A 23,815-nucleotide genomic window follows, 5' to 3' on the forward strand; every position below is an offset into this window, starting at 1 on the left:
GAGTAAAGGATATTATATCTCTATATTATTACTGCTGCATTATAATGGTGTGGTTTGGATTCACCATTTGGAATTGACAAAACGAAATCTGTTACATTTTTTGGTAAATTCTCTTTCTTCTTCCTCATCTTCTTCTTTTTCCAAATACAATGCAATACATTAAACATGTATCACGTAGAAAACAACGAATGAGTTTTACAGGGGAAAATTGTTTTTCGGTTACATATCTTTGATTTTTTGCGATTTCGATTTTCTATTGTTGTCAAATTTTATTTTTATTTCGTTTTTTGTTATTGTTTTTTTGCAATTAATTTAGTTCTTATTTTCAACGTAGTATCGATGTAGCATCAATGCATTGTATGTGACTTGAATATTATATTATACAAAAAACACTACGTTTAAAGTAAGAATTTTTCCTCATAATCTCAATCTTTTTCTCTACGAATTATCTAGTCCTTGAAAATATTGTACCTAAAAAAGTAACTTATAGGCATGGACGTTATTAACTTCACAACTAATGTCTCTTGAGATGTGTTGTGTGTTTATATAATCGATATAACATGTATTTGTTTAATATATTTTTTTCGTTACAAAAAATAGAGTGTCCGTGTACTAAGATGATAATAATTACAAATTGCTAAAATACCCCCAATTAATTTTTATAATTTAAAAAAAAAAACTTTCAAGATATCAAATACTACACACAACAGATGCTGAGATAGAATCAAAAGATATATATGATAGATTCGCTAGGCACAAAATAAATAGACAAAAACTTGTGTGAGACAATCTCACAAGTCGTATTTTGTGAGATGGATCTCTTATTTGAGTCATCCATGAAAAAAATTATTACTTTTTATGCTAATAGTATTACTTTTATTGCAAATATCAGTAGATTTTATCATTCTCACAGATAAAGATTCGTGAGACCGTTTTACAAAAGACCTACTCAAATAAATAGGGGTAAAATAACATTATTAAAAGTATGAGGGTGTATTTGTTAATTAATCTCAATATTTTCCTTGAGGAAGGGAGGAGGAGAGAAGTTGAGCAAACAAGCATATACCGCGAACTTGCCAGTAAAGTTTTATTTGCAATGAATTCTCGTTCTAAAATTGCTCAGTTCATCAAGTAGATTTTGATGTGCTTCGTAATGCAGCTAAATCCTGGCAAGATGAGTTTGAGCCTTTACCAAAGCCTTTGCTAGCAGTCAACATTGGAGGGCCTGCAAGTGATCTCTCTTGCTTACCCTGGTGACGAGCCTTCTTCATGTTTATTAATTGTTGTTTTTAATGCAATTTTACTTTGGACAATTCTCTGTTATATGATATCTGTAACTTCTTTTTAGCCCTGTGAAAAAAGTTAAATTGATATTTTTTTACGGTCTCATGAGTAATTTCTGGGCTTAGTGCAAAACCTGGAGTCTGACGGATTGGGCCTTGTATTCTTGCTCCCCTGGTGCTTCTTAGTAACCATAGTTACTATATCCTCATTTGGAAGTATCCTGAATTTTATTTTTTCCACTTTATGGATGATGTGTGGTCGTTTCCAACAAGTGAATAATGCAACAAAATACAGTTTAGTTGTCGGATAAAACCATGAGTTGTAAGTCTTAAGCCATAGTTAAATATTGACAAAAACTATATGGAATTGATTCATTATTTCAAAAAGTGAACATAAATAAATATTGAGTTTAACATACGTCAACCCAATAAATCCCAGCTGTAGCATCTATCACGTTACAATTTGCTTTCACGATTAAAAAAACTCATGTAAAAACTCAATTTTCTAGGCAATAACATCTGACGAAAATCAAGTCTAAACAAAACTTTTTATCACACCTACGAAACATACAACTGAGAACCAGAGAAGAAAAGAGCCCATCCATAGGTGCCTCGGGGAAAAAATGAATGTTGGCAAATCTTATCCGTAATCTAGGTCAATTTAAGCTACAAAAAACAGTCTGCAGAGACTTAACTGAAATGTGATGAAAAAAGGAACGTGGCCACCGCTTAATTAAGCAGATTTCACTTTACGGGAAGTGGGACGACGAAACAGACTGATAAGATCGTCGAGACCCTGTTAAAAGAGATGAAACCAGAGAGATTGAATATATGTTATGATTTTGTGTTACAAGTCTATCAGCAAAAAAGTATTCTTGTTTTCATTCTCCAAAATTACTAGGGATCTCTATCGTTTTTACAGTAGAACGAATAGATCAAAGGGACAGAGAAAAGAAGGATTTGTTTAAGAACTCATACCCTAGTTGTGATGACCAGAAAACTGAAAAGTGTAATCAAATATGATCCAAGAACCAGCAGCAAAAGCAAGTCAAATGTCACACTTGCAACCTGTGATAAGAAACAACAATTGTGGGTCCATTCACTGGAGACAATCCAAGTATATTCTAATTCTGCTACTTCGGAAAATTGTGCTGTCTTTACTTTACTAAATATTTCATTCAGAACCATGCTCACAGATGGAGAGAACGGCTACTTGTGATATACAGTGTTAATCAGACTCTTCGCCAACATTGACCATGTATTGATAAGTTTGTGGCAATGGTGCAAGACTAATTAGTCCCAAGATCTCTTAAAATAATATGAAGCTTCAATTAATTCTCCATTAAACGATCAAATTAGGTAGAAGGGATCTTCAAAAGCACATATAGTAAGTGAAGGAAAGAGAAAACTCAATGTAGAAGCCAAAATTGTGTTTGTCATGGTTGTTATCCATGCCATTTGTGTGCATTTTCCTGACCGGCGAGAGTAGACAAAAGAGATCTAGTTTGATTGCTACCTGATAGATGTGTAACCTCGCAGATGTTGAATCATAAAAGGTGAGCAACCCATCAAATACTTCCTGTTGTATATTCACCTCCACTGTGTGGTCTTCTAATTCCTACCCAATGGTAAAAAAAGTTGCACTAGCCAGTATGAGAAAAAGTGCAATGTATTGGATATTGATTTCTACATATCCATGAAAGATAAAATAGCAACAAAATTCAATTAAAAGGATCCAACAACAATAAAGGTTTAAACTGCCCGCTGTTCACCATACACAATAAAACATGAATCTCGTTATGCCATTTTTGTCACAAAGAATGTTATCCTTGTTCAGTCAAGTCTGATTTAATTCGAATTTTCTAATTGTAAACTTAAAAACTGTGTCAACCATATCAAAAAAAGAGAATAAATATTCAAAAAAAGATCAAACGTAAATATACTGTCCCAAGGATAAATAACATCACATAAATTTAGCAAAAACAACCTTTTTTAGAGCCATGATGAGAGGATCGCTCTTTGCAAGAAATGGTGCCACTCGAGGTGTTGTTGACAAAAATCCTAACCAAGAACGGATATAATATGGGTTAACAGATAAGCTGCTGTCATCTGCAAATATATCAGTGTTTTTCCCACCCTGGCCATAAATATGCCTCTGCTTGCAAGAAAGGACCACTATTAGGAAATTGCGACTGATTTTTAATCATATCTAGACATAAAATAATCTTACAGCAAGACTTTCAGCAACTAATTTGACACTTTGGCTTATTGAAGCTTCATCAACAAAATGTCTGCAGGGGAGATCAAGGTGAAGGAAAGTATAACTCGTGGCAAAAAAAAAAAGCACAGAGAAAAAAGAAAGGAATGTGAAGAACAAAATAAACCTCCCACAATTACAACCTGTTGTCTGACAAACCTCCAGCACTTTCCAGAAAATCAGGTGCAACAGCAAGAGCAGATACCGTTGCTGCTGTGACTCTCAATCTTGAAAATTGCTCATGCTCCCATGCAACCTGGAATATTTCACAGCCTAGGCCTTAGGAAGAACAATATGAAAGTTGACAGAAAAAGTGAAAAAATATAGAACTAATAAAATATAACACACAAGACAATGTTTTAAGAATAAGACATGTTTCACGCAATACACTACTTCTGGAACTCAACAAATACCCATCAAGATACCCAGAACTCACTACATACACATATCCTATTTCTGAAGAAACCACCATTAATTTTACTTATACACAATTTTTCAAGACAGATAAAATTTGTTGTCATAAGTATAGTAAAGTCCAGATATTGCCATTGTAGTCCAGCTATGCAAAAACTGACAAGATACTTACTCGAGGATTAGATATGTTAATCTTCTTGTGCTTCAGACCAACTTTAAGCCCCAATTCTCCAGACACACTGGAGAAACCCTGTAAAATTCCACTAAATAAGATGGAAGCAAAGTTGCATATAGATAGCTGCCTGTCAATCACCGTGTTTCTACATCAAAAAAACTACTCAGGATTACCTCAAAAATTTGTTTTATATATGCATTTTCGGGAGGCTTGGAGACATGAATCCATAACTCATTGTTAGATGAACCAAGGCTATTCAAGCAAATAGCATAGTCAATAGTTTCACGCAACCTTTGGTCCAAACTCCGTAGCCACTATAAAAGATAGGTATCAAATCAATTTCTGGCACAACACCCAGCATACGGGTGTGAAAAGGATAGTAAGTCTTTTGAGAAGAAAAGGCACCTTTTGAGTTCCATTGTAGTTATAAGGTCCTCCAGATGTGAGAGCAAAGAGTAAATTATACCTTCCTCTTGTCTTAGGATTTTTATACAAAGCTGAAAATAACCTAGCTATTTCTAGAAGTGCAACAATGCCACTTCCATTGCTATCACTTCCAACGGACAATGCCTGTAAGCATTGAGATGACATAAGGTTATAGACTGTCAAAAATATAAAAGGAAAAAGGAAAGAAAGGTAAATGTTTAGTAAGGAATAATTAACTGGAGCAGCTCCAAATGTATCATATGATGCCACCAAAGCAATAGTTGGAAGTTGATTGGAATCGCCATCAGCTCTCAAGCCTGGTAGCCACCCCTGACATACCACAAAATCCAAAAGATTGAAATAATTAACACAGCCTGAATATCAATGGAACTAATGCTTGCGATAAATCGGCCACATCAAGGACTTCTTTTGACATGGAGGTAGGAGGATTGCGGACTACCCCTCCTCTTTTTGGAGGTGCAGTGCCAAGTCAATCAAAAGATCATTGGCACCACATTGAGGAATTGAAACAACAGAATGCAGCATACAACAAATTTAATCACATTGGATGCAGGCAATCGATTTAATTTAAAGGTACAGGCCCACGGCTAGACCTGAATATTTGTGATTGTGGGAGAGGTAACTTTCTTGGGTTCTGCTGCAGCAACAAGAAGTTTGTACCTGAAATTTTAAATCAGATTTCCATTATGAAAAGGTTATTCATTATGGACTTCAAAACCCATAATAGTTTTAAAAGACACAAGTAACACCAAAAAACTTGAACATGATCAGGAAGTATTACTATGTTAATGTGGTGCCAACATATGAAGCCACAAAAACCATAACGAGGTTGTAATAGCCATCCAAAAAATTTAAAATATATAGAACAAATGACATTGACACAGTTACAAAGCAAAGGAAAAACCCAATATTATTAAATAAATAGCTAGCAATAGCAGCGGCAGAGTCTCAAAATTTGTTTACCAATTAATAAGGAGATGGCACAGGATGGCAACTATCAATATCCCGGAAGTCCGGAACAGTTATACAAGTCCTTGTAGCTTTACAAAAATATATAATAAGGCAGAAACTGAGAGTGCGAATTTACTATTGTTGCACCATGGAACCCTGAGGCCACAAAGCGCAAACTGAAGAAGTGCCAGTTTAAAGATTGCTGTTTGGAACTTGGAAATTCTAGTATGCATAGCATTTATAACGGAACGCTTTCACTATAGCTGAAACAGTTAATTTTTTTTTATGAACTTTTAATCAATAAATAAAGTTTATAAAGTTATATTCTTTATTTTGGTAAAAATTTAAGGATAATCTATATCAAAAAGTGTTTACTATACTAATGATAATCACATTGGTCAATAGGATTGACTTGAACTTGAAACTCTCACTCTCATCTATAGTAAGCCTCAAGGTGAGGAAATTTTTTTTATCGTTCTTCCTATATAGCCTTTGGCATTTGGACATGGAAATTATGATATGATATATTATATTTTTAACGATATACACTACGGATTATTGATTTCTTACGCCTGTGCATAAATTTTGTATCTTTGAATCGAGTTGATGCATATGAAATATGCCCCATCTTGAATGTCCTTTTCTATCTTACTGACTCCTTATTCATGCCGGTACTACCTTTCCGAAATGAGTGAATGCTTCAATGTAACATTCTCATTGTAATATCATCATACTAGATGTGATTCTTATCAAGCTTCCATTGAATGAAGTTTTGGTTAATCATCGAATAAATGAATGAATGACTGAATGATAAGGTGATTGACCAAAACAGAGCCCTGGACAACGAACTTTGGTCTGGAGATTGAGTACATTGAACAACGTGACTTTGGTTCGGGTATATTAGTTCACTTGGCTCGTTATTCTTTACAAACCATTATTTTTATGTACTCATATAACCGGATGTTGATCCTTTTGTCTATTGTATCATTCTTTCGAATTTGAGTATCATATTTATCTTTATTTAATTCACACCAAGTCCTTAAAGACTTAACATCTCTATTTTTCTTTATCTATTGAAATTTCCAGAGCCAGGTAACCAGGATTTGGATAAAGAAAGAAATGTCGATGTATGATCCGCCAGTTGTTGTCTGGAATAAATTGCTGGAAGGCATAACAAGTCATTTAGTCTATGAGTCAGTTTGTCTGAAATGTTTACGTCATTGTCACTCTTACCGTCTATGTTAGTTTGGACATGTAAAACTTTATCGTAATTTATTAGTACTTGTACGTTTCGCTTCCGCTAATAAAGTTCTTCAATAGTTCTTATTACTGCCTTTGATACTTCTAAAGAGACAGAATTCTCTTACGAGGTATTATTAGGGAATGTGGCATTCCTTGAGGTCTAGTTTCAAGACAGGGTGTCACAGAGGTGGTATCAGAGCCGCATCAGGCTAGGATAGGTTACCTAGAAATGTTAAAAAAAAATTTAATTATAATTCTTTTAATATATGCTAATCACTGATTATTGTTTCCATAAATTTATTAATTTATCACAGGATGTCCGACTCTACCAGTAGCCAGGGAGGTCGTTTAGACACTATTTATGTTCGTACAGATTCCTCGACATTGACTTTCACACCTGGAGATCGAGGTTTATCGTATTATCCCGACCATGTTACTCTTCAGATTGCTGAGGATCGCGATAGAGTGAGGGCCGCTAGGACGACTGATCGAGTCCTTTTTGAAGAGGAGATTTATCGTTTAACTCGAGAGAATCAAGACATGAGGAACCGGTTAGCTATTTATAGACGGCACATTGATGCCATGGGGATTCCGGAGTATTATCCCACTCCCTTGGATGATGCAGTGATGAGACAGATTTCACCCTATAGGGGTGACATAGGTCGAGCGGTGTATGAGAAAGATAGGATGATCTGAGTTTGTCTAAGTTACACGGGTTTGTTGATCGAGAGGTGAGAGCCCTGCAGAAAGCAGAGTATTACTCTGAGATTCATTTTGATTATATTCTTACTCAGGTTCGTACTATGTTCGACTCTGTTATTTATGGGTTAGAGCTAGTGTTAGCAAGTATTACCAGCCTTCAAGATGGAGCAGGACTTAGCAACATTCCTACCGAGCACCCACCAGTTGATCCACCAGTCGTCCCACCAGTTGATCCACCAGTCATTCCATTTGCTGACCCACCTAGTTGTTCCTCTTTTTGATCCACCAGTTCTTCCACTTCAGGAGCCCGAGTTACCCCCATTACCACCAGCTTTAGAGGAGGATGGGTGGCTGACAGACCCCGAGTACGAGTCTGACCCGGAGGAGTTTTCTGATGAGCCGCCATTGATAGTGCAGCTAGGACCATTTTGGGGAGATGACCCTTTACCTTTGCTTGGAGATATTGCTGATGATGTTATCATCGAGATATCAGATGATGAGGTTGCATCTGTCGCCGAGTCGACTGTTACCACTGAGGAGTTGTTCTAGACTTTGATTATTAGTTGTATTGTTTTCATAAAAAAAAAATATCACCTTTTGTTTTTTATCAATTAACGATATCTCGTATTAGTAGGTCTAGTAAATTATTTGATGTGATAATTTTTCTGACTGGATGGTAAATTTTCTAGTAGTTATCGAATTTTCTCTATAAATGATGACTGCTTTTGTGGTATGATAATTATATCATGGTATGTGTTATTGATTAGCTTAAACTGTTATTGCACAAATTCTTATTTATGAAAGAAAATTCCCACTATAGCAACTTCATGGCATCTTCGAATGGAAGCAACCAAGCGAGGAGCCAAGAAGAGCAAAATCATCAGCGTAGAGAGGGGCGCATACCACAAGAAGAACCTAATCCTCGCCATATACTCGAAATGATGCAACAATTCTTTCAGTATTGCCAGAATCCACCAAGGAACCAGGATACGGGCGATCCACCGACGCTGCCTCATATTTAACTCTTTTTGAGTAAATAAGTACTTCAAGCTTTTGTGGTCAGTAAAAATGTCAAAGATTGCACCATATAAATAATGCCACCATTTTGCTAGAGCAAATACTATTGCACCCAACTCTAAATCATGAGTAGGGTAGTTATTTTCATGGATCTTTAACTTCCTTGAAGCATAAGCAATTACCTTCCCGTTTTGCATCAAAACACAGCCCAAACCTTCTTTGGAAGCATCAGTGTAGACCGTAAACCCTTATGTTCCTTTTGGTAGAGTTAAGACTGGAGCGCTAGTGAGCAACCTTTTTAGTATCTGAAAGCTTTCTTCACACCTTTGGTTCCATTGGAATGTATTATCTTTGCGAGTAAGTTGGGTTAGTGGGGCTGCAATTTTCGCAAAGTCTTGGATGAATCTACGATAGTACCCTGCTAAGCCAAGAAAGCTTCGAACTTCGGTTACATTGCTTGGTTGTCTCAACTGCATTATTGCATCTATCTTTGTAAGATCTACTTCAAGACCATTCCCTGAAATTATGTGGCCTAAGAATGTCACCTTTTCCAACCAGAACTTGCATTTGCTGAGTTTTGCATATAACTGATTTTCTTTTAGTGTCTGGAGAACTGTCCTTAGATGATGTGCGTGCTCTTCCTTGCTTTTGGAGTAAACAAGGATGTCATCGATGAAAATGACTACGAACTTGTCTAAATATGGTTGGAAGACTCGATGCATCAGATCCAAGAAAGCAGCTGGCGCATTTGTCAATCCGAACGGCATTACTACAAATTCGTAGTGGCCATACCGAGTGTTAAAAGCGGTCTTGGGTATATCTTCTTCTCGGATTCGCAGCTGGTAGTATCCTTGCCTTAGGTCCTATCTTCGAATAAACTTTGGATCCGTGGAGTGCATCGAACAATTCGTCAATTCGCGACAGTGGATACTTGTTTTTTATAGTCACATTATTTAGATCTCGATAGTCGATGCATAGCCTTAGCGTACCATCTTTTTACTTTACGCATAACACCGGAGCTCCCCATGGTGATGAGCTGGGTCGTATGTATTTTCTTTCAATAAGCTCTTGTAATTGGATCTTTAATTCTGCAGGTGCCATTCGGTACGGGGTCTTGGACTTGAGCATTGCTCCGGGTGTTAGCTCTATAGAGAACTCAATCTCTCTTTGTGGAGGCAAGGAATTGATTTATTTCGGGAAAGTTTTGAACAACAGGGATTTCAGATACCTTGAGTTGATCGTGCGGCTTGTTGATCAAATATGCTAGAAATCCTTTCCCTCCCTTTTTAATTATAGTCTGGGCTTCTTTGGCAGATATTGATGTTACGGGGAAAGACTCCTCCTTGAGGTTTCCAAATTTTCTGTTTCCCAAATTTGAGAGTTTTACCTTTTTGGAGTAACAATCTAATTGTGCCTGGTGTCTAAACAACCAATCCATCCCTAATATGACATCATAACCTTGAATAGGGAGCTCAATTAAATCGGCCATATATGCTTCCCCATCAATTTCTAGAGGACAATCTTTGTAGAGAACTTCGCTAAGTAACTTATTTCCCATTGGTGAACTAACTTCCAAGATATAAGGTAGTTTTACAGATGTTGTTTCTAGATCCAGGATCAAATAAAGCTTTTCCAATTTTTGAAAGTAGAATAATCGTACCTTCAACTACAGCAGCGGGATCGATATCGTCTTCATTTCCTGTGAGTGCAAAAACTCTGGCTGGAATCTTGGGTTTTCGAGCAGTTTTAGCTGGTATGAGCTGAGATTTCTGTGGACATTCCTGAATGCGATGTTGATCGCTTCCACAAACCAAGCATTTCCCATTCTTTCTCCAGCATTTTTCTTCGTTATGGTTAGCTAACCCACAGTAACCACATCTTTGCTTGTTAGCTCCTCCTTGAAAATTTTGTTTTGATGTACCTTCTTTCTTGTCAAGCTGAATCTCACTTCCATATTTCCTCTTCTTTTGGCTGACTTCAGTGAAATTGGGTTACGTGATCTTTTTTCTGCTTCTTCTCTCGTAAGGAGTGTTTTGATTTCTGATTCCACTCGTAGAGCCTGGTTGACTGCGATATTATAATCAGTTACTTCTGAGGATAGCGTTGACCAGCGAATTTCTAGTTTTAACCCTTCAACGAATTTTCTTGTTTTCCTCAGCTCGTCTTCCATGTATTGAGGGGCGTAGTGAATCAAGCGGTGAAACTCAGCCTCATACTGAGCTACTGTCATAGATCCTTGGGCCAGATCCATGAACTCCTTTTCTCGAGTGTTTCGTACAACTTGGGTAATATATTTTCCTTCGAATTCTTTTGTGAAGTTCTCCCATGTTTCTAGGGGTATTGTTTCGGTTTCACTGATGATCTGTGACTCTCCACCAATTGTACACAGCATCCTCGAATTGGTAGGTAGATAGATTTATTTTTTGTTCATCAGAGAAGTTATGAACGGAAAATATCTTCTTGATCTTGGTCAGCCAAGACTCAGCTTGGGTTGCATCCGGGGTCCCTTGGAACCTTGGAGGATTGAATCGAAGGAAACGTTCAAAGGTCTGATCGCCCGTATCCTGGTTCCTTGGTGGATTCTGGCAATACTGAAAGAATTGTTGCATCATTTCGAGTATATGGCGAGGATTAGGTTCTTCTTGTGGTATGCGCCCCTCTCTACGCTGATGATTTTGCTCTTCTTGGCTCCTTGCTTGGTTGCTTCCATTCGAAGATGTCATGAAGTTGCTATAGTGGGAATTTTCTTTCATAAATAAGAATTTGTGCAATAACAGTTTAAGCTAATCAATAACACATACCATGATATAATTATCATACCACAAAAGCAGTCATCATTTATAGAGAAAAATCGATAACTACTAGAGAATTTACCGTCCAGTCAGAAAAGTTATCACATCAAATAATTTACTAGACCTACTAATACGAGATATCGTTAATTGATAAAAAACAAAAGGTGATGATTTTTTTTATGAAAACAATACAACTAATAATCAAAGTCTAGAACAACTCCTCAGTGGTAACAGTCGACTCGGCGACAGGATGCAACCTCATCATCTGATATCTCGATGATAATATCATCAACAATATCTCCAAGCAAAGGTAAGGGTCCTCTCCCCAAAATGGTCCCAGCTGCACTATCAATGGCGGCTCATCAGGAAACTCCTCCGGGTCAGACTCGTACTCGGGGTCTGTCAGCCACCCATCCTCCTCTAAAGCTGGTGGTAATGGGGGTAACTCGGGCTCCTGAAGTGGAAGAACTGGTGGATCAGAAAGAGGAACAACTGGTGGGTCAGCAAATGGAATGACTGGTGGATCAACTGGTGGGACGACTGGTGGATCAACAGCTAGGTGCTCGGCAGGAATGTTGCTAGGTCCTGCTCCATCTCGAAGGCTGGTAATACTTGTTAACACTGGCTCTAACCCATAAATAGCATAGTCGAACATAGTACGAACCTGAGTAAGAATATAATCAAAATGAATCTCAGAGTAATACTCTGCTCTCTGCAGGGCTCTCACCTCTCGATCAACAAACCCGTGTAACTCGGACAGACTCAAGATCGTCTATCTCTCTCATACACCGCTCGACCTACGTCACCCCTATAGGGTGGAATGTGTCTCATCAGTGCATCATCCAAGGGTAACATGGTCGGGATAATACGATAAACCTCGATCTCCAGGTGTGAAAGTCAAGGTTGGGGAATCTGTATGGACATAAATAGTGTCTAAACGACCTCCCTGGCTACTGGTAGAGTCGGACATCCTGTGATAAATTAATAAATTTATGGAAACAATAATTAGTGATTAGCATATATTAAAAGAATTATAATTAATTGTTTTTTTTTTAACATTTCTAGGTAACCTATCCTATCCTGATGCGGCTCTGATACCACCTCTGTGACACCCTGTCTTGAAACTAGACCTCAAGGAATGCCACATTCCCTAATAATACCTCATAAGAGAATTATGTCTCTTTAGAAGTATCACAAGCAGTAATAAGAACTATTAAAGAACTTTATTAGCGGAAGCGAAACGTACAAGTACTAGTAAATTACGATAAGTTTTACATGTCCAAACTAACATAGATGGTAAGAGTGACAATGACGTAAACATTTCAGACAAACTGACTCATAGACTAAATGACTTATTATGCCTTCCAGCAATTTATTCCAGACAACAACTGGCGGATCATACATCGACATTTCTTTCTTTATCCAAATCCTGGTTATCTGGCTCTGAAAATTTCAATAGATAAAGAAAAATAGAGATGTTAAGTCTTTAAGGACTTAGTGAGAATTAAATAAAGGTAAATATGATACTCAAATTCGAAAGAATGATACAATAGACAAAAGGATCAACATCCGGTTATATGAGTACACAAAAATAATGGTTTGTAAAGAATAACGAGCCAAGTGAACTAATATACCCGGACCAAAGTCACGTTGTTCAATGGACTCAATCTCCAGACCAAAGTCCGTTGTCCCAGGGCTCTGTTTTGGTCAATCACCTTATCATTCAGTCATCCATTCATTTATTCGATGATTAACCAAAACTTCATTCAGTGGAAGCTTGATAAGAATCACATCTAGTATGATGATATTACAATGAGAATGTTACATTGAAGCATTCACTCATTTCGGAAAAGTAGTACCAGCATGAATAAGGAGTCAGTAAGATAGAAAAGGACATTCAGGATGGGGCATATTTCATATGCATCAACGCGATTCAAAGATACAAAATTTATGCACAGGCGTAAGAAATCAATAATCCGTAGTGAATATCGTTAAAGAATATAATATATCATATCATAATTTCCAGGTCAAATGCCAAAGGCTATATAGGAAGAACAAAAAAAATTCCTCACCTTGAGACTTACTATAGATGAGAGTGAGAGTTCCAAGTTCAAGTCAATCCTATTGACCAATGTGATTATCATTAGTATAGTAAACACTTTTTGATCTAGATTATCCTTAAATTTTTACCAAAATAAAGTATATAACTTTATAAATTTTATTTATTGACTAAAACTTCATAAAAAATTATTTTATTATTTATTTAATATTTCTTTGTCAAAATTATTTTCTAATAGTCAAAACTATCTTCAAAATTTACAATAATTAATATTTGACTCCAAAAATTACAATATTTCCTATAACAACTCTTATTATAATATTAACTGAAAAAAATTCAAAATAGGTAATATTTGAAATTATTTTATCATTAATCGATATATATAACATTTAATATATAAATCACAAAAATCGTAATAAATAACTTGTGAGTCGAAAAATTATAAAACTTCATAGCTACTTCCAATGATATATTTTTCAAGTATTGAAGGCTATGAACATTTATACAAAGGTTTATATGATCATATAGATAGTATATCATATCCGAAAATCATAGTATTTTCCTTTAAAAATTCACAGTAAATGCAATACTCATCCAAAATTTACGAAACTTGTACAGTAGCCCGGAATCATACCAAGAAATGTTCGGAAAATGAAATTTTCGTTTTTCGTCGGCGCGTGACCGGCGTTTGGCCACCACGCGCGGCCCATATTTCTCCAGTAGATGTAAAAACTTATTTCCTACAACTTTTATGTTTTAACTTTTCTCTAAATCCTAGCCGAAACATGCCAGAAACGTAAAAGAAACAATAGCTTATACTCCTACTTTGACCATCGGAAAACACTATTTCCGGTGTCGATTCCGGGAAAGTACTGACATGGGTGAGAACTATGACACACAATGAACAACTTTCATGCTTGGACTAAGGTATAATACGATCAAGAAAAGTACGAAAAATGGGAGTGAAAACAGTACCTGAATAACGAGTTTTCCGGCACTATTCCCTTCCCGGACAGTAGCGATTTCTGAATTTTAACGAAAAATCGGCTGATGATTTTTCAACACCTCTTTTGTGGTATATTTCTAGGTAAGTTGAGAGTGTTGTGGAATTTTTATAGAATATTTGGAAGGGTTTTGGGTATATAAAGATATTTTTGGCCTCTTTTCTCTACTTTTTGAGCTATAAACTCTCACTACTCCACCCTATACTAGACCCACTCCTTAAACTCGAAAACTCAGGCTGAGAACTCTTGAAATTCCTGAGGTGAAGGGTGCATGTTATAGGCAATAATCAAGCCTTATCTCCAATTTATGATGAACAAATCTCGATCACCGGTTGGGCAAGAAGGGAGGTGATGTGTTGGTCAAGAAACTATGACTGATGGTATGTAAGTATGTATGCATGTATGAATGTGTATATATAAATATAATATATTAGTTATTTCATTCATTTATATATATATATATATAATATATAATAATTAATAATTTTAGTAATAAAATATAATATATGCAAATACCATTTAAGTTATGGGGTGCTATAGTTGTACGAAAACTAAGGATAGAAAACTATAAATCAAGTTGTCCAGCCACTTTACATATATTTATATTTAGTAGATAGATAGTAGATATTTTATGACATCCAAAATTTATGGAAAGGCCAGGCAACTCTTTAATTACGAATTGCAGACCATTTAAAAAATTATTTTGTATCATTTTGATTGATTTAAAGAAAGAATCCACTAGGATATATAAGACATGAATAAGAGATAAAAAAAACTCAGAACATAACAAAATCAAGGACCAGCATAAAACCTTGAGCATTATCCATAGAAAAAAGTTTGACCCTCCCCAATAAACACATCTTTTGCGGGCACACTTGACTAAAGTGATATTAAGTTTGGATAATTGCTCGAAATAATTCATTGAGTTTTTCAACTAACCCTCCTGTTGTGGCAGTTGCCAGCTGACCTGTAGCATCATTCTTCTTCACATCAGCTAGCACAGCATTAACATACTCATCCTCAAAACCAAAATACACTGGATACTGAAACATTTGTTAATCCAATCAGATAGAAAACAAGACGTACAGCTGCCAACCAGCATTGTGAATTTCAAGGTAAATGATTAGATATATGTAAATTTATTAATTTCTTTTTCAATTCCAATAAGGTAGGAATTTAGTCCAAATGTAGACATCAGAAATACACTGGTCCCTATAGTCTCAGAAAAAAGTATTTTGAGTCCAAGAACCTAACTTTGTTTATCTGTTTTCTCCAACTGATATATAGCAAGCAGATAAAAGAATTTTGATTTTTAATCAAACAATACCAAAGAAGTAAAGAGTAAGTCACCCTAAAAAAATTATAAGAAAAGAGAAGACGGAGTTTTATGAACAAAATAGAGTTCTTTTTTACTCACAGGGATGTTTGCATGGATAAGCATACGTTCTAGTTCAGAAAGAACTTCCTTCAATAAGCCTTTCTCAGAATCATGACCGGCACCAGACCCGCTGTCTAAGTTTTGAGGACTAAAAACTGATGGAAGTAAAAGCAATAAACCACCTAGTGGCTTCTTTTGTCCAGTATATTCTGCCATAAGATTTCCAATGAATTATCAGCCCCATTATCATGATAACGAGGAAACCATTGACATGTATCCAAATTAGACTAAGGTGGCAAGAGCTAAAAATAAATAGATAGCAAAAATAATTTCTAGACTCCACAATTTTAGAGTTCAACTTTAGAATTTCCTTCAGTGATCAACTTCATAACGGGCATTGCTTGGCTCAGCTCCCTAAGTTACAATTTTTCTCTATATATGGGAAGACAAATAGATACTCACAACCTTCAAGACCGCTGCAAATGTGGAGAAAACACACTGAACCCAGATTAACATATTAGTCCGAAGAGCTCTTTCTGATAAATTATTAAATAAATAAATTCAGCTCAAGCAATCCAAAACGAACGACTACTAATACCCCAAGCACTAAACTCCTCAAAGAATCATCAAATGCGCACAAAAAAAAGGTTAATTCGCTGTAAACCTTGTATCTGATTAATAGAAGTAGTAAAATCAAGTGAAAGAAGTAAATCAAAAGACCTCTAATGAGAGTGAGATTCAATTCACGGACGGGAAGAATGAGGACCGTGCGGGATAGATCAGCGACTTCAGAGGAGGAGAAGAGGGAGGAGCCAGCGTGGTGGTTGAGAGCGGCGAGGCGGGATCCAAACGGCACTCCCCCGAGATCGTACTGAACGAGCCGGTAGACGTCGACCACCGTGGCGGCGTCGCATAGCTCCACACACGCCATGACTATGATGAGCAACGTGATCACCGAGGAGCACACCGGGTCCACCAACGCCGGCGGCTGAGATTTCTGCAGTTTCGCCATTGGAAGTAGCTGAAAGCTTTGATTCAGAGGAAGAATAAGATAATCTGCCTCTGTATTTTTAATTTTATTTAATATATTTGTATAAAATAAATTATGATTGATATTTAGTCAATAATTAATTGAAAATAATAATCATAATAATATATGTATCTTTTGAATTTCCGATAAATCTAAAAAACACGGCAGAACCGATTTTTATTAGGTTTGATTAAGAATTTGTTTTTTTATTTAATGAAAATTGTAAATTTGGTTTGGTTTCTGTACTAAAAAAACGAAAGTGGGATTTTTTTAGATTGGAACCATTGTATTCATTTTGGATTTTGACCCAAATTATTTTGTCATATGTTTTCAACAATATAAGCTATAAGGATCAAAATGATTAATTGTCAGTCTTTTCTAGTTCAACTTTCTAATTCCAAAGAAACTTTAGTTATGTTATATATCGAAAAGACCAATTTTTAATTCACAAATATTCCTATCAGACCATCTCACAAATCATTTTTATGAATCGTCAACTCAACTCGATCTATGAAAAATATTTTTTTTATATTAAAAATACTAATTTATTTATAAATATGAATCAGATCAATTCATCTCACGAATATGAATATTATATATTAATGAGATCATATCACAAAAAGACTTGCATTTTTTTTATTTAATTCATTTTGATGAAAAATTCATTTTTTATATTAGTTTTAAATATTTTACATCAGATCCCTCGTGCATTTAATAAATGTTACTTGTGGAACCAAATATTAGATTTTGAAACCATTAAGAGCCTATTATTGCTTTCTTTCGCAATTGGTATATTGATTAAGCATTAATTACTTGTATATAAAAAGATCTTGGTTGTTACATCCAAATGAGTATGCAACTCCCCAAGTACCACATTATTCAGAATCCATTCTTCATTCAAGCTCTCCTATAATCTCTTCCCTTAAAACTGTTGAACTAGAATATTGACAGAATAGGACCAGCACATAATTCAAGAAGTTTAGGGGGAATCGACCATTTGCAATAGACGTGAGAAAAAAAAGTGAGGTAAAATAAGTGAAGCAGTCTCGAATAGGCGAATAAGAAGCTTCTAAACTAACGTACATTGGAGTGCTTGTTTGAAAAATTCCTTGATAGGGTCCTGGTTCTCCAAACTCCCTTAATATTCCATTACAGGCAAAGACGCGTGCCTATAGTTGTTCGGCCATTTGTGATTCTGCGCATGAACTTCAAGGGAAATAAATGTCCAACAAGGGGATTGTGAAGTAGAGAATTTGAGTGAAATTGCATGAATAAGAAGAACGGAGCATTTCACTTCAAGATCCTGAATGTTCGTGTTCGTAGGTAGACCTATCAGTGTCATCATAAGCTGTGTCTCACAAAAAAATCCATCTTTCAGTCCATCGGATCTTCTGCATTATCAGGAAAGATAAATCGAAGGTCTTCGTTATCTCTATATACTTGCACCAGTGTAGCAGCCTTGTACGCAAATAGCCCAACCATAGCCGGCAGCAGCTGTGAAACAAGAACAAAGTCTTCAGAACTCCAAGTGAACATCAGTAACAAAGATTGATCCAGTAGCTACTCTTTTGAATACCTGAAAATCAAATACGTTGTGGGAAAAATGTTGGGAGAATTCCCACAAACCATAAATAGCTGCAGGAATAACCAGCCTTGGTGATGAAAGTGCGATACTTGCACCTTTCACTGATCTTTCGAAGGAGTCCTTCAAATCTTCGCCTCTTATTCCGATTCTGACAGGACACAAATGTTAGATCGCAACGCAAGAAAATAAATTCTTGAAAATAAAATAAATAAATGGTAGACATAAGTGCTGGTACCTTTTTGTCCTCTTTTTCGTGAAAATCTGCGGAACAATATCACTCGATATGTTGTCCGCATGTTTGCATAGTAGCTGGAAATATAAGCAACTGCATGAATGAAATAACAACGTGCATATTGTCAAGTAGATATGATGGGGATAAAGAGTCACCGGTCCACTTCAAAATGCTATTGGATTTACAATGAGAATCTTACACTAACTAAACTAGATTAACCACTTAATGATTTGCCAGACTACATACATGGAAAAAATATAGAGTGAAATATCTTGAACGAATGTCATCGACAATACAATATTAAAATAACCAGGCTCCTTCAGATTTACTCATGAAGAAAAGAAAGGACTAAAATCACACCTGAAAACAACTCCGACTGCATAGCTTGCAGCAGCCTGACAAATACAGAGTACAGCATATTTAGGGTTTTCATATACTTTCATACCCAAAAAATGGTTTATGCAATAAATATAAATGGGAGAAAATAAACAAGAACCGCATCATAAACATGTATCTAAAATAAAGTAAAAGGCCAGGGAAACTTGTTCTTTTTATCTTCAATTCCTGTAAACATATCTAGAAATTCTATGGATAGCTACCTGAACTGACAAAGCTACAAGACAGTATCCAGTACATGCAGTTCCAATACCCACTGTCAAAAGCAGCTGTTCCCTCTTTAGCTGCATTCAAACATGAAAAAATCTGCATATTACAAGATCAATAAACACAATGTTGCCTCTCGTGGGCCGAACAAAAAACTAGTGATGAGCGTTCTGTTTAAATCTAGTTTTTCTTATTGATCAATGGACGCTAGTTTTGTGCTTTTAAATTACAACCTTGTCGGGTTTCCCAAGAACCCATATCGAATACCGGTAGAAAATTCAAAGTTTTCTGATCTATAAATTATTGGGACGATCGACTGTCTTTGATTTGTACAAAAAAATGATACATTAAATATAAGTGTTAGATTACCTCATAATCTTAATCATGGATGGATACATCAGTCATGTTCAAGTCTGAATCCAAATTGTCTGCAACTCCCACAATCTGTCTAATCAAGTCCACTAACTTATTAGATCTACCACAAAATAACCGGAAAAAGATGAATATTTGTGATATACAAGCATGATATATTTGATTGTGTGTTGGCTTACTTAAGATTTTTTTTTTATGAAATTTTGTTCTTGCACCCAATGTTTTTGGAAGAACAAGTCTTCTTCTTGTCACTTCTAAATTTTAACATGGCATACATTAGTTTACGACAAAAATACTAATTTCCTTCCTCGATTTTCCTTTTTTTGCAAGTCATATATCCAACCACCTTTTAAATATCACTTTTTCCTTCTCGTTAAGATTTGATTTCATTTATCCAAAATACTTGAATTTTCAAATCTTGACTTTCATTTCTTCAATTCTTCAAAGTTTTAGCATATCGACTAGTTATGCAAGTAAACAATTAATCTTATCCAAGTAGTAGTTGGTTACAAAGTCTTCAAATGAGTTTGGAAGAGAGTAAGATATCAAATTCATAGTCAGTTCATAAGGTATCATCACATCCAAATTTGAGATATTATCTTTACGTCATGCTCATAAACTCATGTCATTTCTCGTAGACGAGACGAAAACAATTCTTTCAAGGTTGCAAATCTCAAATATTGTGTTTGCTCACCAAACAACCATTTTAGGTGTTAACAATATCCATATCACGATTGTTGGTGAGAAAACACAATTCTTGACAATCGCAACCTCGAAAGAGTTGTTTTCATTCATCCATGAACATGATGTAAAGATCATATCTTTTATCAAGAAGTTTGGAAATCTAGATATGGTTATTATTCATGAACTGACCATGGATTTGATATTCTAATACCCTCCAAGCTACTTTGTAAATAACTACGCCGTGGATAAAAAAATCGTTCACTTAAATAACCATTCATCCGCCATAAAAATGATGGATTGAAATTTATGATATAAAAAATCAAATAATAACAAAAGAACAATGCAAAAAAGTGATTTTCTTGATTAAAACAGAGGTTATGTGACTTCTAGAAAGGAAAGATCGATGAAAAAATTTTAAAATAAAAATAAAGACGAAGGTAACTAGTATTTTTACCTTAAATACATGCATCTCACATCACTTGATAAAGTGGCAATAAGAAGACTTGTTCCAATTTTTAGGGAAAAAACGAGGTGCAAGAACAAAAATACTTCAAATAAATAAAAATCTATAAGTGTGCCAATACACAATAAAATATATAGATCCTCTTAGTATATCGCAAATAATCGTCTGACGGTCAATTATTTATTGGTATATCTAATTAGCTAGTGAATTGCAAGTCTACAATTGGCATCAGAGTTGGACAAAATAGATGTATCCATCCGCGACTAAGGTCGTGTGGACCATCTCTTTCCATTCATTTATATTTAATATATAAATTTTCGAATAAGTTATAGGCAATCGATTGTTCTTGGAATTCATAGATCACAAAATTGTAAAATCTCGTTGCATATTCAATCCAAATTGTATGGGAACCTACCTTGTAGCACACATTATGTGCAAATACTTACGAAAATTCATATAGCTCCTAGAGATGGTAATAATTCTTCTATAGCAATGAAAAGCCCTCAAGTCATGTGCAGCTGTGCCTATACTCAAGGCGCAACAAGGCTCACACCTTGAGGCTAGAAACATGCCAACGGCCAGCACTCAGTAAAGTGGGAGCCTTGACAATGAAGTTCCAGATTTAGCCTGTTTTAAAGTCTCGAGGTTACTAATTTTGGCTTATATATAACTTACAAGTGGTAAATAATATGTTGGAAGATGAGTGATGAAATTCTCTCGAAACTTAGATTATAGCGCCTAGTATATTATCTCTTGATGTACAAGAGTGTGCTTGGCTTTGCGCCTAGCACCCACGTTCTATGACTAGTATGCGTCCCTCCCCAAATAACTATGGATTCCATTGTTCCACAATGAAGACACTATGTTAAAAGCTCGACTATTAAGAATCTATCAGAGGACAAACCCAATAGACAGTAAAGATAACTTGAGTTGCAGACAGCATACAGCTTCATATCTTAGGAAATTCAGTCTCTTCTGTCTCTCACCGTCATCGAGAACTTCCTATCACGTAATCACATTAAAATCATTAAGTTCACAGGACCGTCTTTTCTCATAGTAAAAAGATGCATTCTCATAGCAAAAAGATGCATAAGTTACAACCTTGTAGACCATCTTCTTGTTCAGTGGCACAGAGTTGCTGTCACCCAGAAGCCATTCACTATTTTGTTTCAATTTCAAGAACCCACCATTTTCATTTCCTTATCCACAAGGCTACACAAATACTTCGAAAAACCAATTTAAAAACAACAAAAATCACTGTCATAGAAACAGAAAAATACTATCTTTACACCTGTACCTCCTCCATAACATCGTCAATTCCCCCAAGTTCCAGAACATTCTCCGACTTTGCAGTCAAACCCTTCTTCGGCCAGAGTTGATCGGAGAGTTTAGCGATAAAATCTCCACTTACCTCCCTTTCTCGCAAAAAAACTCGCAAAACATCATCTCCGAAAGATTCATTCGCTTTCATTCAACATGAAAACGGAAAAGTAAGAACTGATCGTGAGCTGACAACCGGTGTCAGTTTCAAACAATCATAAATGCGGAAATGGGTACTTACGAGGGGGTGGAGAAGTTTTGAGAGCGGAGATTAGAGGTGGTACTTCGGAGCTAACACGACGTTGTTTTACGCAATGGGACACCGGGTATTTTGGTGAGGAGGCAGCTGCCGTGAGAGACTTCGTCATCTGCAACCCAAGGATTTGGAGTGCCACTCGGGGGGATATTTTAATTTGAACGAAAATATCTTTCTTTTCCATTAAATATTGGGGATCTTGGAAAATCTAACGAACATTAAAAAAAATGGATTATTTATATTTTTTATATATCGGGTTGTGTGTGTTAATTGATTTTCCAAGTGTGTGAATGGAAATAGAGAATGAAGGGTTTGTTTCGTTATATTGTGTTACACTTTGTTGAAATCTAAGAATAATTTTTGTTTTTCTCGCACACGTTGGTGCAGTGGCCCAAATCATGGGCTGAATTTGAACTGGAAAAAGTTTGACATATATGCAAGCGTGTGAGCGTGATTGGGTACGTCAAATGGTCAGACCGATCAAGGCAAAAATCGTCTAGCTAGTCTATGACATCTTTTGCAATTTTTTCCTCGGAAAAGACCTTTCACGTTCCCTCGTTCTTGCATTATACTCCTGCTTGTTGCTTTGTATATTTCGCTTACAACTTCGATAAATTTTTATTTCAAATTTTATTATAGTGTTCAAGATTGAAAGACTAATAAAAGTTATAGTAACAATCGATAGAATAAATTAATTAAATTTATTTACTTAACTTGTCTAATAAATTTCACACAATAAATTATTAGATTATCTGTTTCTTTATCGATTCTTACTTAAATTTTATTTCATTAATTTAGCATTTTTAAATTAATATATTTCGAATTATTAAATTCAGAAGGGTAAGAAATTATACAAAATTTAATAATAATATACATTCTCGTAGGTAAATTAGCTATTTTTATTAATAGATCATAATTACAATACAAAATAGAAAATTTAATAACAATATCTTTCATGGGGACTTAAAAAAGAAAAGGAAAACAACATCATTGTGATGTTTAATAAAGCAATTGGTGGGCTTGAAAAAATAGAAATCAACTTAATGGGCCTACTATTTGAAGCCCAAATTCAACATAAATCTTCACAATGAATTTGATATAGTGCATGTTCAAGGTGTAGTACATGTTGAAGTTATAGTAATGGTCTCAGGGCACCTCCACGTCAGGATTAGAGTTAGGATTATGAGTAGGTTTCTTATGAGATGGTCTCAAGAATTTTTATCTATAAGACGGGTCAACCCTACCGATATTCACAATAAAAAGTAATGTTTTTTCATGGATGACCCAAATAAGAGATCTGTCTCACAAAATACGACTCATGAGACCGTCTCACACAAGTTTTTATCTATGATCATACTCACGTAAGACATCGTTTGACTCATGAGAAAATAGGACGAGAGATGAAATAATAAATTAAGAAATAAAAATAATAACATAAATCTAACATCAAGTTCACATGTTCACTACATGTTAAATAAAAAAATTAATATCTAAAAGAGAAACCTTTAAAATAGTTTAAAAAAAAAAAAGGAATATATTGGTCTTAGGA

The 23,815-nt window shown here is 35.5% G+C and overlaps 3 protein-coding genes across 7 annotated transcripts; all 3 read right to left on the minus strand.

The window, feature by feature from the left end:
- Positions 1–1,677: 1,677 nt before the first annotated feature.
- Positions 1,678–16,794, minus strand: LOC142528229 (uncharacterized). Its single transcript, XM_075633258.1, has 14 exons — positions 16,442–16,794; positions 15,761–15,930; positions 15,283–15,386; positions 5,170–5,236; positions 4,793–4,885; positions 4,535–4,699; positions 4,303–4,443; positions 4,127–4,204; positions 3,684–3,796; positions 3,514–3,574; positions 3,271–3,438; positions 2,800–2,901; positions 2,262–2,351; positions 1,678–2,079 (listed from the first exon to the last, which is right to left on the minus strand). Exons 1-14 carry the CDS (start codon positions 16,731–16,733, stop codon positions 2,017–2,019), a joined length of 1,707 nt encoding a protein of 568 aa, XP_075489373.1. The 5' UTR covers positions 16,734–16,794; the 3' UTR covers positions 1,678–2,016.
- Positions 6,594–12,044, minus strand: LOC142528231 (uncharacterized). Its single transcript, XM_075633260.1, has 2 exons — positions 10,557–12,044; positions 6,594–6,978 (listed from the first exon to the last, which is right to left on the minus strand). The coding sequence occupies exon 1, from the start codon at positions 11,933–11,935 to the stop codon at positions 11,489–11,491; it is 447 nt and encodes a 148-aa protein (XP_075489375.1). The 5' UTR covers positions 11,936–12,044; the 3' UTR covers positions 6,594–6,978; positions 10,557–11,488.
- A 770-nt stretch (positions 16,795–17,564) lies between the features above and the next one.
- Positions 17,565–22,415, minus strand: LOC142529544 (uncharacterized). 5 transcript variants are annotated; one of them, XR_012815926.1, is made up of 9 exons: positions 22,252–22,415; positions 21,988–22,154; positions 21,636–21,692; positions 19,168–19,270; positions 18,929–18,963; positions 18,572–18,645; positions 18,328–18,484; positions 18,046–18,245; positions 17,565–17,946 (listed from the first exon to the last, which is right to left on the minus strand). XR_012815926.1 is itself a non-coding variant. In XM_075635090.1 (8 exons), the coding sequence occupies exons 1-8, from the start codon at positions 22,376–22,378 to the stop codon at positions 18,126–18,128; spliced, it is 840 nt and encodes a 279-aa protein (XP_075491205.1). In that variant the 5' UTR covers positions 22,379–22,415; the 3' UTR covers positions 17,566–18,125. The 5 variants fall into 5 exon arrangements, 4 of the variants coding, with proteins under 4 accessions (XP_075491205.1, XP_075491209.1, XP_075491206.1 ...); XM_075635090.1 differs by having other exon boundaries at positions 17,566–18,245; XM_075635094.1 differs by lacking the exon at positions 22,252–22,415 and adding an exon at positions 21,792–21,902 and having other exon boundaries at positions 17,568–18,245; positions 18,572–18,661; positions 19,168–19,248; positions 21,988–22,149.
- Positions 22,416–23,815: the final 1,400 nt, after the last annotated feature.

The sequence above is a fragment of the Primulina tabacum genome, chromosome 16 (assembly GCF_025594145.1).
Source record: "Primulina tabacum isolate GXHZ01 chromosome 16, ASM2559414v2, whole genome shotgun sequence".
In the NCBI taxonomy this organism is placed as follows: Eukaryota; Viridiplantae; Streptophyta; class Magnoliopsida; order Lamiales; family Gesneriaceae; genus Primulina; species Primulina tabacum.

Coding starts and splice junctions, on each gene's coding strand:
- LOC142528231 (XM_075633260.1), bottom strand. CDS start 11,935: ATGTTCGACTATGCTATTTATGGGTTAGAGCCAGTGTTAACAAGTATT.
- LOC142528229 (XM_075633258.1), bottom strand. CDS start 16,733: ATGGCGAAACTGCAGAAATCTCAGCCGCCGGCGTTGGTGGACCCGGTG. Junction 4,700..4,792: donor ATACATTTGGAGCTGCTCCA/GTTAATTATTCC, acceptor CAATGCTTACAG/GCATTGTCCGTTGGAAGTGA. Junction 2,902..3,270: donor TCATCATGGCTCTAAAAAAG/GTTGTTTTTGCT, acceptor ACCATTGGGTAG/GAATTAGAAGACCACACAGT.
- LOC142529544 (XM_075635090.1), bottom strand. CDS start 22,378: ATGACGAAGTCTCTCACGGCAGCTGCCTCCTCACCAAAATACCCGGTG. Junction 19,271..21,635: donor ATTTCCTAAGATATGAAGCT/GTATGCTGTCTG, acceptor TGTAATATGCAG/ATTTTTTCATGTTTGAATGC. Junction 18,246..18,327: donor ACAACGTATTTGATTTTCAG/GTATTCAAAAGA, acceptor CTTGTTTCACAG/CTGCTGCCGGCTATGGTTGG.